General features: G+C 29.8%; 2 protein-coding genes across 2 annotated transcripts; both read right to left on the reverse strand.

The window, feature by feature from the left end:
* Positions 1–416: 416 nt before the first annotated feature.
* Positions 417–9,025, reverse strand: LOC105835545 (eukaryotic initiation factor 4A-I). The gene is made up of 8 exons (XM_012678948.2): positions 8,873–9,025; positions 7,370–7,487; positions 4,429–4,576; positions 4,222–4,331; positions 3,865–4,140; positions 2,836–3,287; positions 2,159–2,349; positions 417–1,096 (listed from the first exon to the last, which is right to left on the reverse strand). The coding sequence occupies exons 1-7, from the start codon at positions 8,893–8,895 to the stop codon at positions 2,205–2,207; spliced, it is 1,272 nt and encodes a 423-aa protein (XP_012534402.1). The 5' UTR covers positions 8,896–9,025; the 3' UTR covers positions 417–1,096; positions 2,159–2,204.
* A 1,730-nt stretch (positions 9,026–10,755) lies between these two features.
* Positions 10,756–17,905, reverse strand: LOC105835559. The gene is made up of 10 exons (XM_012678981.3): positions 17,655–17,905; positions 16,865–17,079; positions 16,576–16,685; positions 15,918–16,236; positions 15,614–15,774; positions 15,306–15,424; positions 15,124–15,202; positions 12,651–12,718; positions 12,186–12,367; positions 10,756–12,071 (listed from the first exon to the last, which is right to left on the reverse strand). Exons 1-10 carry the CDS (start codon positions 17,820–17,822, stop codon positions 10,889–10,891), a joined length of 2,604 nt encoding a protein of 867 aa, XP_012534435.2. The 5' UTR covers positions 17,823–17,905; the 3' UTR covers positions 10,756–10,888.
* Between the last annotated feature and the right edge of the window lie 3,100 nt (positions 17,906–21,005).

Genomic DNA, 21,005 nt, shown 5'->3' on the forward strand with positions numbered 1-21,005 from the left:
TGAAAACTGTCAAATACGACGAACTGTCAAAAGTTTGACAGTATATTAAACGACAGAGTGAAGCAAGTCACACAGCACAGACTCGTTATTTTGTCAGTGTTTGTGTTACGGAATCAAACTATATGATAAATACTTACGATTCAAATATCTAATGTTCTCGAATATCCATTGTTTAAAAAATCTCAATTTAATTCTTAGCTATTTAGTATAATTATACTTTTATCGAAATGTATTTGTACGATGTGGATTTTAAATATTCGTAAAAGTAATCTGTATTAATCTTGCTCATTTTTTTTAGATAATCAATAAACGATTGTATAAAATTTTCTAATTTTATACATAACTTATTCGAATAACAATGTGATACTATAGTAATAATAATAGCAACTTAATGGTATTGATAATACAAGTAAAAATAAAGGACATTCACATTTATTATATTCAGTTTATACGTTCAATCATAAATAGTATTTATATGATGTATAAATACAGTAGACACACAGTGTTCCATTCCCTCAAGGTTCATTTATATAATATTTACAGTATTTTTAAAGAACTAGTTTTCGGAAATTCAAGATAATTTTGCATTAACATAAACCGCATTCACAAATGCGCGAGCAAGAGTTAATTAGTGTTAATGCAATCACAAATCAGTAGCTATAAAATTTTACTTAAATTTTCGAAAACTATCATTAACACTTTTGCAAATTTACTTTAAGATTAATGACGACAATATAGAGTATGATATCGCAATATTTTTAATAATTTTGTAAAGACACGATACAAAAGTTCTCACAAGGCAGATATTTTAATTTAATATTCGACATTGACAAGTGCACAACTTATGAATATGCAATAAAGAACGTTTGCAAAGAATTTTATTGACAAATGTAAAAAAATCTAAGAATTCATCTTCTATTATCAATAAAAATGTAAAAGTATAAAAAAAAGAGAAAATGTACATATATTACTGTAGCCTACGCGAAAGGCAGGAGTTTAGAGAGGTAATCGATTTACAAAACTTCGATTTTGAATCAGGAAATCTGGTCTTTATTTCCAAAAATATGTCGCCCACATCTGGACTGTCCAAAACTGCCTGCAAATACAAATAAAAGAAAATTGTGAGAACTTTTTCGGAAATATAAACCGCAAAACTTATTCCCAACGCGGGAGCACTTCAGAATGTGAGACTCTCACTCGTAACACACGTTTGTCCATTCAGGGTTTTCATTTTGAGATTGGATAAGATTTGATAAGACAATAAAAAGATTCGTAATAACAAAGACCACCACATTTTCTTAAAAGGTCAAACACTTTATTTAATAATAAAGGTGTGTGCGCCTAGAATTTAGGATATACAAAAATTCATATTATCTAAGCTTGAATATACGTCTCCTTCGGCAACGCTTATGATTAAAGTACCCCTTCCAATACCCAACTAAACCTCTGCCTAGACAAACAAGTTGTAATCGCGGTGATAGAAGCATGTAATATGGACTATTAAACATAACAGATTTAATCATCCAATTGGAAATATCTTGAGGAAAAATAAGCGGGACAAAGATTCGTAAAAAATAAGACTTAAAGATTTCTACAATAGCCATTGGATTTGCGACAGAACGAGAATACGGACGCATTCTGGACGATATAAAACTTGTTGCGATAGAAATAAAGTGTAATCAAACTGCGCCGAGCTGCGCTTTTCGTATTTTTCTAATTCTATTTACCACTCAGTGGCGTGATATTTTAGTCGTGGTAATATATCCTACTATATTATATTGTTAAAAATTAAAATAAAAATAATCTTGATAGCAATCAATACCAGAGTAATACCAATAATAGTATAATATTTATAGTAATATTAATAACGGTAACGTTAAGAATAGAGTAGCAATAGTAGCAGCAGCGGTGGCAATATCGATAGCGGTGACAGTAGTGATAATTACACTAATAGTAATAATAGATCGTACTACTATCTTCTGTAGCGCAACAGATAACTGTTTCCGTAACCTACTATTATAAATCGAAATGAATATGAAAACGTTGGAATATTTTGGTTTAGATCGCGTTTACATAAGCGATATAGTCCACCAACTCACTCAATATATGTACTCACACACCATGAGAGATCGATCAGCTGAGAGCTTCTGTCACTTACTTTTTATTATTTTTTTATTATAATGGATTATAGCCAATAGTCGGACTTAAATCAGATCAGCGACATTCATTGGCATTTCATCGATGTGAGTGTTGTAAAATTGTTCAATATCTTTCAAGGTTCGTTTATCTTCTTCCGTCACAAAGTTAATGGCCACACCTTTACGGCCAAAACGACCACCACGACCAATTCTGTAAATAACAAAGTAACAAGAATATAAGTATCTACATAATTCTTTAGATATAACATATATAAACTTTAGATGTAACGTATATAAACAAAAAAAGATTTAACGCAAAATTTCATATGCATATTTGTGACTAAATTCTCTGCAACATTTTAATAGATATAAAACTTAAAGCTTCTTTTTTTTGCAACATAACTTTTAAGTTATTAATTTTTATTATTCTGTAAAATTTACGTATGAATTGCTTTTAAAATAATAAAATGTCAAGATATAGTATTCAAATTCTTAAAAAAAATCATGATTCTTGAAAATTAAGATTGTTTTAAAGATTTATAAAATAAAATTAATATTTTGTTTATATTATAAATATTATGTTTTATAAATGTTTTCTATTTTTATCATTAGAAATTTCCGTTTTGTTCAAATAAATTATAAATTATTTCACGTTTATTTTAAAATTATAATTAAAAAGTATTAAATAATAACTTACCGATGAATATAATTTTCTCGGTTGGAAGGTAAATCATAATTAATAACAAGCGAAACTTGTTGCACATCAATACCACGTGCCAGAAGATCGGTAGTAATCAAGACTCGAGATGATCCAGTACGGAATTGACGCATGATAAGATCGCGTTCCTTCTGTTCCATGTCACCATGCATAGCGGAAACAGTGAAGTCGCGTTTATGCATGCTCTCTGTTAACCAATCTACTTTACGCCGCGTATTGCAGAAGATAACAGCCTGGGTGATACTCAAAGTGTCGTACAAATCGCATAGAGTCTCCAATTTCCAATCTTCGCGTTCGACATAAACAAAAAATTGTTTGATACCCTCTAATGTTAGCTCCTCTTTTTTAACCAAAATACGAATAGGATTCCGCATAAAACATTTGGATACATCCAACACATCGGATGGCATTGTCGCAGATAACAATATAACCTGAAAAAAAGATACATAACATTAGAAATAAAAAGTTGAAACTGTACGCAAAAAACCAAATGACCCGATATTGATAATATAATAATCAATATTATACGTCGAAATAAAAAAAAAACAAACAAACTGCATTTACTGAAATGTTATACTATAAATGTGTGTGCAATATGATAGCATCATGCTGTAACAGGTATTGTAAATTGTTTTGTTGCTATTACAGAAATATTAAAAGTGACTAATTGATTTTTAGGACATTATAATTATTATTAGGAGTGCTATGCCACAATAATTGTTTGCATTTAGGCTGCTATTATTTCCAGACAAAAGATAACACATTTCATGATACAGAGCATATGTCAATCCAGTGTACATTTGTCAAAAATGACACTATTACGACGCACCTGTATTTTATAATATATTTGTTAACTTGACTATTATAAGGTATACTGCAACTTTTTCATCTTGTATGATTTGTGGACTTGTCCGAAAAAGATACTTTCTAATAATTAAAATAAAATTATCTATTAGATAGTAATTGTAATAAAAATCTATATCGCTCAAACGTATCTTTCATATTTACCTGAACTTCGTTAGGTAATAATTTGAATACATCATGAATTTGATCTTTAAATCCTCGAGAAAGCATTTCATCGGCCTCATCCAGCACGAACAGTTTGATGCTACTTGCTCGAAGTGCTCGTCGGCTGATCATATCGTAAACTCTGCCGGGCGTACCAACAACCACGTGAACACCTTGATCCAGTTTTCGCATATCCTCACGAACGTTGGTGCCACCAATGCATGCGTGACATTCCGCGTGCATGAAATCTCCTAGAGCGATAACGACTTTCTGGATCTAAACAAAAATAAGTACATTATTAAAATACTTTTTCGCTTAAACATAACTCTTTATTAAAACAAATATTTCTAAGCTTACTTGTTGCGCTAATTCACGGGTTGGTGCAAGGATCAAGGCCTGGCATTCCTTAATAGTTGTGTCTATTTGTTGAAGAATCGATATTGAGAACGTTGCAGTTTTTCCAGTACCTGTAAATGATTAGAAACATCGATTAGTATAATAATAAACTGTACAAGATATTTATAGTCACATTTTTTTACTAATTATTAATTTAAAATGTCTTACCAGACTGGGCCTGAGCAATAACATCGAGCCCCCTTATACAAGGTAAAATGGCACGTTGTTGAATTGCAGATGGTTTCTCAAACCCATAAGCATATATACCACGTAACAGTTCTTCTTTCAAGTTCATTTCATCGAAGTTTTCCACAACCTGTTCATATTAAAAAAAAATATAGTATCAATAAAATATATTTTTGCTACCTGTGCACCGAAAGTAGTCCTTTTCTCACCTCATCTCACACTTAAGGATCAATATTTCGATGCACAGATGATAAAAAATATTGTGTGCAACACATATGACTCGGCTATTACCCACACATGCGGGTGTACATACGAATCGAAGGCGAGTGCGTCTATTTTCCGCACTTACGGTCAATTAGCTAACTCATCGCACTTGTTGTACAAATAACTATATTATAAGACAAGCATTTCCGAAATATGAGTTGCTGAACGATTTTAAAGCTACGATAAGAATAAAAAAATTTTGAAATAAACTCCTATACAAATAATTAAATTTACTATATATAAAATGATGAAACATCAAAAATATTAATTGAAAGAGAAAGTAAGCGTATTCTTCAAGTTTTCAAACCTTTATATTTCAAATTTACTTTTAAAAATAAATTTATAAAATTATATTCAATAAAAAATTTTAAGTAGAAAGATTAAAGTGGTAAAAATAAATAATCAAATTTACTCCCATTTCTCCACTTTTTCATAATTCCTACAACTAAATAAGTCGCAAATGTTAATCATTACAAAAAATGGATCGCGATCTACACAAGTTTGGAAAATCATGTTTTAATATATTCAGTTTTATTATCGTCATACATGTATATATTAAAAGTATTATATTTAACCACCTCTTTATCAATACTTTATATATTATATATTATGTAAGTATAACCTTGGTTATAAATTTATTGACTTTTCTTGGGAACATAATACAAGCCAAAATAGAATAAAATATTAGAATTGTTATAAAAATATTATTTTTCAATAAAATTATTTTTAATATTTTTTGTCAGATATAGAACGTTTATGTTAATTTTGAGGATACTTTATGGTCAAGGCTGAATTAAATATATTAATACAAAATAAAGAAAACATACTTATGAGCTAAAACAAGATTCAACTTTGCACATTTTTAATGGAGAAAACTAGAGAATGGAAAGAAATAGGGAAGTCTATTTATTCTCATTGTCAATATACTTTTTTATAATTTAACATTTAAATTTTATTAAAAAATAATATTTAAAATAGCTATTTAAGTTTTTCTAAATCTTTTTTTTTTCTCCAAAAATGATCACTGCTGTTCTCATAAAATACATAAAAAGCAAACTTTATGAAATTAAAACATAGATTAAATTAAAACATGTAGTACTTAATGTAGTCGTTTTTTGAAATAATGCATTTGAACAAAATGGCAGTTTGACGTTAACATTGGTTTCTCAATATAAAGTTTTGTTCGTTCTTTGGATGACAAAAAACTAATCACCATAAAATCCTACATCAAGTACTATTTTTAATTCCTAGAAAAAAAGGTGTAAAATTGCAAATTGATAGATCGTTTTTAAGATATGTAATCATCCGTTTTTAAAAACCATTTTTTTTAATTTAAATATCTCTTCTCAAACGGAAAAAAATATGATCTTTACAATGAAATTAACACAACTTATCTTTTTTTTGTTTTTTCCAAAAATTTGCAAAGTTAAGACATTAACTGACTAGTTAGTTGTATATGTATCCTTAAATATAATACTTTTAATATATCATAATTCTATAGGAATTGAAATATATTATAATTGTAACAAATTTCTAGAAAAGAACAAAAATTGCACTTATATAATTACAGTTTTTAATTATTGTATAGTTAATTTAAAATAATAAAGTCATAATTATTTTTAACAGTTTCCTACAAAGGAGATAGTAATTGCCAGTTGTCTTTGTACAATTTCACAGAAATTAAAGATTTTCTTAATTGATCCAAATTATTCAAAAATCATTCACCAGGAAGACTGGAACATTCTCGATTCATAATATATTAAATATTGATTAAATAATTAAAGTTAAAAATTAAACTAAATCAAATCAGTTTTGATATTCTGATTATTTTATAAATTATAAAGTATATAACCTGAGAGCACAAATTTTGAACAGTTTAATTTGCCAAGTGTAAACTCTTCTCATTTAAAATCTACTATAGAGTTTGTTCGGGTCGCATGCTCCAACAAACTCCTATTTGCCTCAACGTGCTCATTGACCAATCGCATTAATTAGTTGACGCGTTGGAACAGAAGTATATTGCATGCGATCCCAACAAACTCATAATCTTGATACTTTGGTATTAAGATTTTTGTTTGAAAACGATCTCAAGAATGTATCCTTAAAAATCCTATTATAATCTTTATAAGACACCTTATATACGCTTTGAATACCTGTCTGCTTGGGTATATGGTCTGTTCTTTATAGCTACACTGAACTGCACTACCTGAACTAGTGCAATAAGTTAGAATAAAAAAAAATACTTATCTTATTTTAGGTTTGTTTTTTATTCCTGCACTGCTGCACCAGTGCAATAAGTTAGAATGAGAAAAAATATATTTGTCTTATTCTAACTTATTGCACCAGTGCAGCAGTGCAGGAATAAAAAACAAACCTTTTAACTTATTGCACTAATAAAAATTATGATTCGTAATTTACTAATGTAGAGTATCGAACCATAGAGGAATGGGCTGCTTCCAATAAAGTTGAAGAAAAGCAAGTCTTATCCACCTCAAAAACAACGACTACGTTCACACATCACTCTTACCACAGCTGTTCTTTAGAAAAGTAGAACAATTATGATTGGTCTGCTTACGGGCTACCTGAGCTACCCGTAGTTATTAAACCCCATTGAGGGTGAGTGTAAACGTAGTTAGTGTAACAGTAACAAACTACTTACAACGTCCCAATTGGACTCGATGATGCCATCGGGGTCCATTCCCGGAGGTCCATCGTACGTCGGTTGATCACTTTCACTAGGACCATTTTTCGAATCTCCCGGCCATTGATCGTCATTTCTGAAATGCGAAAGATAAGATATTAAAGCACACAGTAGGAATACGTAGATAAGATTAATCATACTAAATGCTAAATCATGAGCTTATATCGCATTTTTACAAGATAATTAGTAAGATTTTTTAAATACTGTAAATAAGCTGTAAAATATCAAGGTAACGAGTTTTATTTTATCCTATACATTGTTTCCGACAAAGATTTAAAGAGACTATTATAACGCAAGGCATAAAAGGAGCGCATAAAATCCCGCGATTTTCCCATATCTTCGCTAAATAATGGAATCCCATGTACAGCGCGTTTTTTCCCCCAAGAATTTAGTAAAAATAAATTAACAAAACACCGGTGCGTCCACCAAAGGTTCGGTGCCCGTGCAAGATCGATAAGTCAGTCGCGGCGATCGGGCGATGACAAATCACTTTAAAATCCACGTGACCTTGAAAGCCGAACTTTTAATTCGATGAGGTACATCGCGATTTACATGTTCTGTCGCAATTGCGTGGCACGATGGCCATTTTTACGTTTCGCATAGATGGTGCGAGCAGGTAAACGGCGAGGTCGTGCTCGCGTGAACGAAACACACGAGGCACACAAAGCGACCCGCTCGCCTGGCCGCCCACAATCTCACCGCTCTGACAGTGTGACTCACGCGTGGCCCCTCCGAGACGCGAGACGACGCGTTACTTCGCCGAAGGTCGAGAAAGCGTGCGACGACGGCGACGACGATGACTGCGTCCGGCGATGAGGAACCTCGCGCGCGAGAAACTTCGGGTCGCGGATCAGCGTGAGATTGATTTTTTTTTTCTCTTCTCCGGCGCGGAAAAACGATATTTTCATTACGTAATTTACACGGGCGGAGAGAACGAATTTAGAGGGAGAAAACGTGCTCGCTTACCCGCCGAGAGCTCGCTTGCTCACATGCAAGCACGAGCGAGGGAGAGTTAGGATAGAGAGAGCGCGCGCGAGAGCGCTTCACCCACGCTAACGGCGTCGGGGCGCACGCATGCCATGCTCGGAATTGGCGTGTTCGAGCTCGCTCCGTGCGTGCAAGCCGGGCGCGTGTCCTTCTCGCCGCGTTGTCGTCGTCGCCGTCGTCGCGGCGAGGAGGTTAAGCGCCGACCCGTGACGGGACGGCGTGGAGCTTCGGCCGTTAGTCGGCCGCGACGGCAATGTGACAAAAACGACCGCACGCCATGTTGTCAGTCTCGTGTCCGTGCATGTCCGTCCGATCCGCGACACACTGGTCCGACCGCGGGCGTATTTTAACCCGCGTACGGACACATTTCGGGGCGCGCGCAACCCGCGACGATGCCACCGGCACGGCGGACGCGCCGAGCCGCCCAAACGCGAGCGCGGTACTCCGTTACGCTGAGAAAAATGCTCGACTTACCTTCTCTCTGTAGTATGCGACATGTTCAACTCGCGAGAGTTCAGCGGAAAGGAAGAGCTCGTGTGGCGTCACGAGGAGTATTCCCGGGAACTGCCGCCCTATGGCGCTGCGCGCCGTATGCGCGTTTTACACCGGAAACCAGCCACCGGTGGGCTCGAAGATTTTTTTCCCAATTAGCGCGCCAACTCACCGGCTGGCGACGCCGACTGACCTGACCACGCCGTTCCGAATCGTCACAATCAACCAATAATTTGTCTCGCAGATGTAGCGATTTTTTACATTACTCCACTTGCAAATGATCGCCGCGCATGACGGAAGTAATGTAGCGGGAGGCTGTTCTGACGCCTCGTAGCGTTTCACGATCCACCGGGAAATATAAAACGCTGACTGGCCATTTTCACAAATTCATAATTAAAAGATAAAAGATTATACAACTAGGATTATATTTTTTAAACAAAATTAAGTTAAAGTTAACGGCTTGTAAAATTAATTTATTTAAGTTAAAAGTGAAGTAAAGTGAGCGTCAACAAAAAATTAACTCAGTTAAAAGTTATATTAAGATTTAATTCAAATTAAAAACTTTGAAAAGCATTATTTATATTAATAAATTTGTCATAATTTATTTAAGTTAGATTAACAATTATACATCATACATTATAAATCATCAAATACATATTTTATTCTATAAATTAAATCTATATAAAAACAAAGTTTTTTATGCGGAACCGTATTTTTTAAATAATTTTTTAGTTTTACATAAATCAAAAGACTTAGAAATAAATTTAATGAATTAAAATTTGTGTTTCAAAAATAATTAGTTAAAAATTAAATCATTTAAAATTAAAAGTTACTTATTTCTCAACTTTATTATAAATTTTTACCTTTTTAACTAGTTAAAAACTACTTTCAATTCCGATTATAATTAACATAAAATTAACACATATGTATAACGATTGTATAACATAGTTATACAATTAGGTGTGAAAAAATATATATGATTTTATTGTCTTATAATTAATATACATGTAAGCATACATATAAATATAATAGTAATATGAACAGTAACGTTGATTTTGTATTATAGTATTTATAAACTAGATTATATATTACACGTAGCCTAAAGTTTTTATTTAACTTTACTTTCTTAACATTTATAACTTGGATTTCGAATACACATTTGAATCGAAGAGTATTAAATGATCCAGAATTGTTGAATATCTATTCAATTTTGACACATTTAGTTTCTTTAACTTAAAAACGACTTTTTTTAATAACGAAAATATTTTTTTTAATAATTGATATTTTTACAAGTAAAATTATACATAAAGAAGTATTAAAGTAAAAATAACAATTTGAAATTGATTAAAAATATTATTTAATATTATTCATTTTTTTCTAATGAATCTTTAAGGCCATTGCACGTACATTTTCTTAATCGTAATTGTAAGAAATTGAGCAATACGATTGGTTAATTCAGTCGGTTATGATTAATTTGAGCAATGTGATTGGTCGAAATCTTACGATTACGATTAAGGAAATGTACGTGCAATGGCCTTTACTTTTAATTATTTGGAAGTTAGGAATACAATTAGTATGTTCATTAAGAAAACAAAATTAATTCCATGGATGGATCAATAAATCAATAAAGAAAAGAATATTTGATAGTCTAAATACTATCATATATGCACATTTATACTAGTTTTATCTACATAATCATTTATAATTATGATAAACAAAGTAATTTATTAGCACATTAAAAAAATAATAAATTATATTCTTTTAATCAGTATAGCTTTCATCTTAAATAAATAATTTGTTACATTAACAATAATTAAAAACATCTAATTAAAAACATAATTTTCTCAATTTGTTACATATTGAATTTTCAATCAATTTATTGCTTCACACGTGTAAATTTGTATTAAAAGAATTTATATCTTGATTTGTGAAATAATAATTTTACGGAATCTTACTTATACTTATATCTGCAGGTACTTCTAAATACAGTCGATCTATTTATATAAAAGCACAACCAAGAATTAAGAGCAATGCTGCTATCGGGAAAATCATGTACGTGCTCATTCGTGGCTGACAGATAGAAATTAGCATATCAACGTCGTCCTCGTTCTGATCTATACCATCCTTGGTTGGTATTTCAACAATTACTCTATCCGCTGACAACGGTCTTATACGAAATGAGCATTCAGTTTGATTGATACATGATTTAGTCACGTTTTCATATTGAAAAGTTGGCTTATATATATCAAAAATCGTATAAATATCATTGGACACAATATCGTTATTGCTATAAAAAATGTAATAATAATAACCATCTTGTTCGACATGATGATTTGCCTGTATATGTTTACCATTGAGTAGGTAGGAAACATTGGTACATTGAGTCGAAGGTTGAAATTCATGAGCTAATAGTATGTCTCCATTGTAACAATTTAATAAACTACTTTCGAAACTGGAAATAGATGACATTTCGCTGGAATTAGAGGTGTAATTTTGATCGGCATTTCCACCATGCCTGATGCCTTGATCTAATAAAGATGGTATTATGAGTTCTCTACTTCTTTTAAATCTTTTGGTGTTTACCTCGTCTTCTTCCTCTGTTTCCTGTTTCTTTCTCTCTTCGATTTTATGTGAAAGCAAAATTTGTTTTAATTTCTTTAAATGCATTTTTTTATCATAACTATAAACATCTTTTTTCCTTTGTTTCATTCTTTCATCCTTTACTCGTTTACTGTTCTTCATTTTATGATGTTCAATATGTCTCTCTTTTCTAGTGTTATTTACATTTTCTTGAAAACTGTTTATATGTTTAGAAATATAAGATGTTGCAACATGATACAATGTCTCTAAACTGTTCATCAATTTTTCATCCGTAGCTTGAAAAATTGAAGTGCTGTTATTAGGATTTTTCTCAAAATTTCTTTCCAAAGGATTTTCAGAGCTTGTTTTTAAAATTAATTCCTCTGTTTCGTCAATATTGTGCATAGCTGTAATAGGTTCGAATGTGGTTGTTTCTTCAGAATCAATTTCTTGTGCATTTGATTGAAGTATTATTTTAACTTGTTTATTTGCACCTGGTGCGAAAACATCTTGCATTTGCTTATTAATATTGTGATCCAATAAGTCGCAAGTGCGTAGATTCTTCTCTCCTTTTACCACAAATATAGAGGCTCCCTCAAATCTGAAAATATTTTCTTTTAATATATAGTATATTTATAAATAAATGAAATTAGGAGAATTATATCAGTAAATTATATCTTTGATTATAAGAAAAGTGTTTCTATTTATTTTTTACCTCGAACACACAGAAAGTGCTACAGTCGCATTTTTCAATAAATAAAATCCCCAATACTCAAATGTATCGTCTGGTAATTTCATGCTCTTTTTAAGCCTTATATGTTTTCGTTTCGATGTTACTTCTGGTCGATGAGTCATTTGGAAAGCATTAAAAGTGCCATTCATTTTTAAAGTATGTTCCTGTTAATAAAAAGAGATACTTTTTTAAATTATTATAATATATTCGTGAAACATAAAAAAAACAAATATACCAGATTAGATCATATCTTTTTCAACATCATCACGTACATTATATTGACCTTACATTCTTATTTATGTATAAATATGAATATAAATATAGTGAAATTTTTGATCAATTTTTTTAGATTAGAATAGCTTAATAATAATAGTAATCAAAATAATGTATATATTTTAAAAATATAATAATATAAAATATTACACATTTACTCTTTTCTCATCTTACCGAACAAAATATTGTTGAAATCCCATCGTTGATTTCTATAATATCGGATTCTGTTACCACATATGCAATATCAGTATACAAAATATGCCGTAGGTATAAAGGGATTATTATAAGTATAAATGGCAGAATAGCTATCAGTATGCACAAAAATAACAATCTTCTTACAATATCCATTTTTTGCTACGCCTATTAAACAAAATTAATAATATTACTATTAATTTTAATTTGAATATTAATAAATATGCTAAAATTATTCACAAATATATTACATTTTTGTTTTTGTAATAGTTTATGGATTATATATTCAAATAACTCAAAATGTTTACAAGTTCTTATATAAACACTAAACATAATAAAATTAAAGTTATATATTTAAAAAAAGAAAAACATTTAGAAAATATTTAGAAGTATTTAAATTTTGTGTGTGTATAAAATTACATAGTTATTTCTAAATAATTAAAAGTTATATTAATACAATTTTTGCATATATATAAATTTTAAATATATAATTTTTGTTTTGCATAAATTTTAAAAAATTTATGCAAAACAAAAATTCTACACGATTGTGGCATCAGAATGATTATTATAATAGTGAATAAAAGTAAAAAATCACCTCACCTATTTCAAATTGTTAGATTATAAATAAATACACTTGTTCGGTTTAGAGATTGTCTTTTAATTTATTTTACAAAAAATATTATTTTTCTTCCCATATATATTTATAAACATCAACAATTGTAATATTTATAATTTTTATCATGTATATTGCTCAGATTGGGAGTGCTTACAATTCCAAGTTAAAAATGTTATGCGTCTTTTATTATCCGATTCTTTTTCCAGAAAAAAAAATAATTATACGTATAATCCACTGCTTTTTATTATTTATACAGTTTCAGGACTTCAGCTTTGCGATACTTATTTTAACCAAATATTAATTAGATTTATTTAACAAAAGAGGTTAGGCGCTAATGAAAACTGAACAGATAGAAACTTTATTGACAGTCTGATAAAGAAAATACGTGATTAAGATTCGACCAATGTCGTAGCTCATTCGCTTATTATATTGATATAAAAGTAATATTCTTTAAATATCATAGATAATACAATATATTTAGAAAATAATATTAAATTGACACTTTTAAGGGTACATTTTATTCACTTAACTTAAAACCAACATTTTTCAAGGAAAAAATGAATTGAGGAAAGACAATTATTTATTTCAATTAATATTGAATATTTCTCTTTGTAATTATAATATACATAGACTCTATTAAACCTTATGTTAGAAAAGCAATATCCATTAAAATCCAGAAACCATTCCTCTTATACCTTAAATGAAACTTATATATAGCTTTTATGTTTAATAAAAATAAAGTTAAACTAAACAAAGTCATTAAACTTTACAAATGTAAATCTACTTTTATTTAAAAGGTTGCTTTTTTGGAACGAACACTACTGACCTATGGATAAAGGTTAAAAAAAAAGTTTATTTACCTCTCCTCTACTCTTGTTTCCTAGATTTCTAATTATATTAGTGCCATTAATATCTACATTTTTTACACAAATTCGATTTTTACGTACAAATCTTTATCAATACAACTAATTAGCTTTAATTTCTTGTCTTCTAAGAAATTAATAATCTTTTAACCTGAGCATGTGCTTAACAGGACTTCTTTCAGAAATTTTCTTATATTTGTTTTATCTAATGTTTGCCCTTTCCTTTTCTACACTTTCTCCTCTCTTTTGCACTCTCTAATTTTCTAGATTCAATTTTTCAAATTAAACTTCCAGAAATTCATGATCCTTATAAAAGATGGATTTTCCTTAAATCTCTATTCTTGACTATACTTAAATGGAAAAATATTCAGAAATACTCGGGTCGATTAGATAAAAAAATTATGATAATGCAAAATAAAACTATATAAAATAAAAATAAAACAATTATATTTTTAAATTTATTGAATCTATCTTAATTATATTTTTAATCCTTACAGTATACACAGTTGAGTCATTCATGCCTTACCCTCCTAGTATTAAAAAAAAGAATTTCTTTTTACTACTTGGAGCCGCTATAATTAGTTATAACACATTCATATATATTTTTTTTAATAAAATACACAATCTTATAAATATTTCTTAAAAACATTAAAATATATGTAAAAATCATTTAATAATTTTTGAAAAATGATAAAAACTAATCCAAACAAATGATCCAATTATATGTAATAAAGAATCGGAGGACCATCATGTGAGTTAATCTACAAATATATCTATATAATATGTAAAACAATAAAACAAAAATGAAATATGCAAAATAATTAAATGTTACTATTGTATGTACACATATACATATAATAGACTCTTCTGACTTACTTTTTTGCAATAAAAAGATATTGTTACAATTATAGCAAACATTTGATACATATAATATCTTGTATTTAAAAAGTAATGCTGCCTATTGATTTATAATAACCATCTTTGGGAGCAGTATGAAGTTCAGATATATCAATCTGATTTAATATTGTATCTCCAAATAATGTTTTTCTATATACCTAAAATGTGAATTAGCATTGTTTTTATTACAAATTTTATAATTGTATATATTATATAGTTATATACATATAAATCAAATTTATAAAAATTAATTTTTATTACTTTTAATATTTCACTTGCATTATATCTATCTTTAAGTTTTGCTGGATAATCATTTTTGAATGATACATTCATTAAAGTAGCATGTAATTTTATATTGTCGTATTCTCTCTCCATTAAACCTAAAATTATGAATAAATATTAAAATTGTTAATATTAATATAAACATGTATTAAAAAAAATTATATATTAAAAGAAATTAATATAGTCACTATTTTGATATTTGCACAAAAAATGTATGTCTCTGAAAGAGATGTGTAAGAGATGTGTAATTATTCTGTGTGTTTGTGTACATAGTGTGTAAAATTTACCTATATCAATGAAATAATTAGCAATTTTATTAACGAGTTCTTGCAACTTTTCATTGTGTGTGATTTGTGCATACAAAACCTTAACTTCAGTAGGATCATCATTCATGCATGCAACTCCTTGTAACTGTATATTTAATGGTCCATTTTCTTCAATAAATGGACTGTAACAGATTATAATATAATTATTCAAAAATCCTTTAAAATATTACAAATTTATACAATTACTAAATTAAATAAATATAATAAATTAATATCATATAATTTAATTTTATAATTAGTTATATATTATATACTATTATCTTACTCTATAAGGTTTTCTTTACAATTCATGAGAGCGTCGATAGCATTCTTTTTGTCATTATCATCAAATAATTTGAACATTCCAATGGTAATGTGTAATTTGGATGATGTTTGAAAAATTGATTCATCAATATTATATGTAGCTTTATCATATTTCTCCAATACTTCGTTCTTAAAAGAAAGATATTTATCAATTATTTCTTTCTTATTCAATGGAATTGACAAAAAATGTGTGTAATTTATCTTTTTCTTCGAAGCTTCTATTAGTAAATCAATTCTGTGTCTTGCAGATATTACAGCCTTACGTTCCCGTCCAATAATAACTATAAATAGAAAAAAGGTAATGTTTAAAAATTAATTGAATTTATAAACAATAATTGATATATATAACACAATTATAATTGAGAGAGATTGAGTCATTTAGTCAATGAACGATCATAGCAAGATATTACTATTTTGGTTCAATTTTAAGAATTTGTGCTTCAAGATTAAATAATGATACACAGTGAAGAGTTAGAAAATGTATACAAAACCACATAAGAAATATTACTGAGCTTTAAGATTCTGCTATAATCATTTGTTAATTTTTTCTTGATTTTAATTATTTCAATTAATATTATCCTTATATTAAATGAAATAATATTATATTAAAACATTTTTACCAATATTTCCATCCTTTCCTTTTTTTGGTATATCAATAGTTGTTCGTGTCTCATTTTCCAATTTCTTGCGTGTTAGTCCTTTTGTACCAATTATATGTGAGTAAAAGATTCTAAAATGTTATAAGAAAATGATAAAATATGTAAACTATCATCATATATTTTGTTCAACTTAAATTATTATGTTATACAATCCTTGCATAATTGAATTCTGATTCAACAAAAATATTCTATTAATATATTCAACTAAATATTATAATCATAATAAAATAATATTTAAAAAGATTCTCACTTGGGTACATAAAAGGTATGCTTAAAAGATGTATCATGAGGCACTATTTCGATATCAGTTTCAGATTCCTCATTTGAATCTACTGATTCTTTGTCCTCCATATATGGGGCTGACGTATGAATGTTTTTCCAAGCGGTACTTTCATAAAATCTATAGCACTGTCCATTAACCCAAATTAATTCTGGTTCTAATACATCCATCATATAAAGTGCAATCTGTTTTATATAAATACTCCTATTTATGCATAATTACTGGCATATAGTTTTGTAGATAAACATATTCACGTAAATAATTTAGTTTGAAATAATATATTTAACCTTTATATTACAAATAAAATATAAAAATTATACAATTGTATAAAGTGCTTTTGAACATGTCATATAGAAACTATATCATTTATATACACAATATCCACACATAATGTCTAATAATTTAACAATTAAACATTCTGTAGATATAAAACTAAAATATAATTCAAATAATTAATAAAATCAAAGCTTGAAATATATTCACAAATTATTACATATGTATTTATATTATATTTTATTTATTACAAAAACTAAGTTTTAAAACTTTCTTATAACATGTAACTTAATAAATTCTAATTAATAAACATAATCACGTTAAGATTAATCACCGTATTAAATAAAAAAATGTAATTTAACTATATTTTAATCTAAGTTGTAAACTTATATTTAGAGTGTTTTTTTAGGTTAGAAATTAGACTTACGATGATACACAATACGATTAATTATCGCACTGTTACTTAGGAATATTAACTAAAGCCCACCTTTTCAAAGCATTTAACATTAGATATCTTATTAACATATATACCAGACGTGTTACTCTTTGCAAGTATATACAAAAATTGATACAAATTGGAGCTGCTGCACAAACTTCGGGCCATCACACACGAAATGCATAAGCTGCATAATGGTATATCCACACAAATTTGCATAAGCGCATAAGCATATAGATAAGAAAATTGATTGGTTTACAAGCATTTACATAAGAAAATAGACCAATCGAATTCCTTATGCATATGCTTATGCGTTTATGCAAGTTGTGTGAATATACCATAAGCCTGTGATGCGATTTCAAGCCCGGGCACGCTCACGCACACATTGCACTCCCCCTATCCGTGAGGTACGCACGCTCGGCTGCAATCGGCGTGAGCCGTTGCGCACTCGACTGCGATCGGCGTGAGCCGTCGCGCACTCGGCTACGTTCGCGGCTGAGTTCGTCCCTTTTTCTCTTCTGCCTCTTTCCCCATTTAACGTTCTGAGGTTCTGACTCCGAGGGGGTTGCCGGTGTCTTATACCCACTGTAATTAAATCATTTATTAACCACTAGATGGACAGTGACGATACTTTTGAAATACACAATATATTAATATATTTCTCACAAGTACTGTTCGTTTATTCTTTACTATATATATAGGCATCGAGAATTCTGAACTTGTACTGATGGTAATATATATTAGTACACATGAGAGCATAAATGGGGGTGTAGAGTTCGTTTAGGGCTTAGACACTCTTCCTTTCAGAGAATAAAGGTCGCTCTCCATTTTTTTTTATATCAAACATTTATAAAATTACTTTTTCAGAAAAAATATAAAAATTAAGTAAATATAAATTATGTTATAATTATACCAATCAAACGAAATTATTTTCTTATAATAAAATTACTATATAAAATACAACAGCACTTTTAAAAAACTTATTGAATTGAATTTAAAAAAAAAAACCTAAAGACTATTTGCCTGTTGCCTGGCATTTATATAGACTTTTAGACGCCGGCAACCGCCTCGGAGCTCAGAACGTTAAATGGGGAAAGAGACAGAGGAGAAAGGGACTAAAGACCAGGGGCTCTATTCTTGAATTCATTCGCAAGAGAAACGTATTCGCAAATTCTGATCTTACAGAAAAGTTGGAAATTTATTGGCTATCGTATGGCTATTAACCAATAAACTTACAACTTTCTGTTAGAGCGAGTATTTGCGTATACGTTTCTCTTGCGAATGACTTCAAGAATCGGGCCCCAGGGGCTCTATTCTTGAATTCATTCGCAAGAGAAACGTATTCGCAAATTCTGATCTTACAGAAAAGTTGGAAATTTATTGGCTATCGTATGGCTATTAACCAATAAACTTACAACTTTCTGTTAGAGCGAGTATTTGCGTATACGTTTCTCTTGCGAATGACTTCAAGAATCGGGCCCCAGGGGCTCTATTCTTGAATTCATTCGCAAGAGAAACGTATTCGCAAATTCTGATCTTACAGAAAAGTTGGAAATTTATTGGCTATCGTATGGCTATTAACCAATAAACTTACAACTTTCTGTTAGAGCGAGTACTTGCGTATACGTTTCTCTTGCGAATGACTTCAAGAATCGAGCCCCAGGGCGACTCTGTCGCGCGCGACGCGCGATGTCCAATGAGCGACCACCTTTCCGCTCATCTCTGTATGCCCATTGGATATCGCGCGTCGCCCACGACAATAATGGCTCTCGCACACTAGACGCGATAAGCGACGAGCGATGAGCGATATCCAATGAGAGCTCTACATTTTCGAACATTTTATCGCCATGTTGGAAAAAGCAGAACTCTTATTGGATATCGCTCATCGCTCGTCGCTTATCGCGTCTAGTGTGCCAGAGCCATAATCGCGCTGGTCTGTCGAAGCCATTATGCTGTGCTTATGCAGATAATGCATTTTGTGTGTGATAGCCTTTCTACATAATACAAAATGCATAATGCATAAGAGAATTAACCAATTAGAGGCCTTTATTTCTATCCTGGGGAGGGAAATAGACGACTCTGATTGATTGATTCTTTTACTTCATAACTTTTTATACAAACAATTTAAACGATTCTGTATAATAACTTTGTGCAATTAATATATTCCGGCTAAGTGTTGGGTGAAAAAATAATTAATTAATTACAAATAAACGAATGACTCACAAACCTTGTTAATTACACTTCAAAACCTCTTCATACAAAATACAAACGATTACACATAGTATTATTTAAAAAAACGTTCACTTTCGGTCAAATGTGAGCGAATACTTACTACACCTATTGTAGATCCAGGGGGTCGATTCTATTTTTTGAAGAAGTGAAAATGTGAAAAGTGAGCAACAGTGATTGGTGTATATCGTTAATCCTAAAAGTATACACCAATCAATGGAGACAGTGCTACTCACTTTTCACATTTTCACTTTCTTATCGACCCCCAGGCTTATCCAACGTAATCGTATAAAGGAATCAGCCAATCACATTAGCCTAAAATAAGCTGTGAATAAAAAAATTTTTTTGTAAAAAGTGATCTTTTTTTAAAATTAAGATGACTATTTTCTAAGGCCGCTGTCCTATTTACGTTTAAAGTGCTATTAGCATCATTGTATCTTTCCACATACTTAGCACATAATATTACCGATATCACTGTGAGATGATAAATAAAATGGAAAAAATTTCTATATTAGATGTTTAAATTTCATAAATTATATAAATGTTTGTTTATAAAAATCAACATTTGTGAAAATAAAAAAATATTAATAAATTTTAATAAATATATTGAGTGCCCTTAAAAAATTTAATACTCTGATTCGAGTAGTATTAAATTGGCTGGTATTATTATTTACTTTGAGTGCTAAACAGCAGTTTATTAATTATGATTCAACTCTTCTTAATACTTAAAAGTACAAATTACTGGCCAATTTAATATTAGGTACGCAGTAATACATTTTTATAAGGACGAAACAATGCTGCCATTGGCCTAGAGTTGGATCATAATATCTATATTTTTATAATAACTGGCAAACTTGTGCCTTTTTAAAAATTAGAATTATATACATATAAAGGGCACATTTACAAACATAAATGATAAACAAAATTATTTCACAATTGAAATATATTAATGTTAAGTAAACAGACAAAATTACTTATATAATATAGATTGCTAATTGTTAAAAAAATAGTTATTAATAAATGTAGAATTTTTTATTTAATGTGTTACATCTTCCGTTTTGAAAATCGCGCATCGCATCTTTTATTTATAATGTAAAAACAAAACGTCAGTAATACAAAACTAAATTTATAAATGCAAGATCTGTTTCTATCTTTTGTCTAGTTATTATAAAG

The sequence above is a fragment of the Monomorium pharaonis genome, chromosome 2 (genome assembly GCF_013373865.1).
Source record: "Monomorium pharaonis isolate MP-MQ-018 chromosome 2, ASM1337386v2, whole genome shotgun sequence".
Lineage (NCBI taxonomy): Eukaryota > Metazoa > Arthropoda > Insecta > Hymenoptera > Formicidae > Monomorium > Monomorium pharaonis.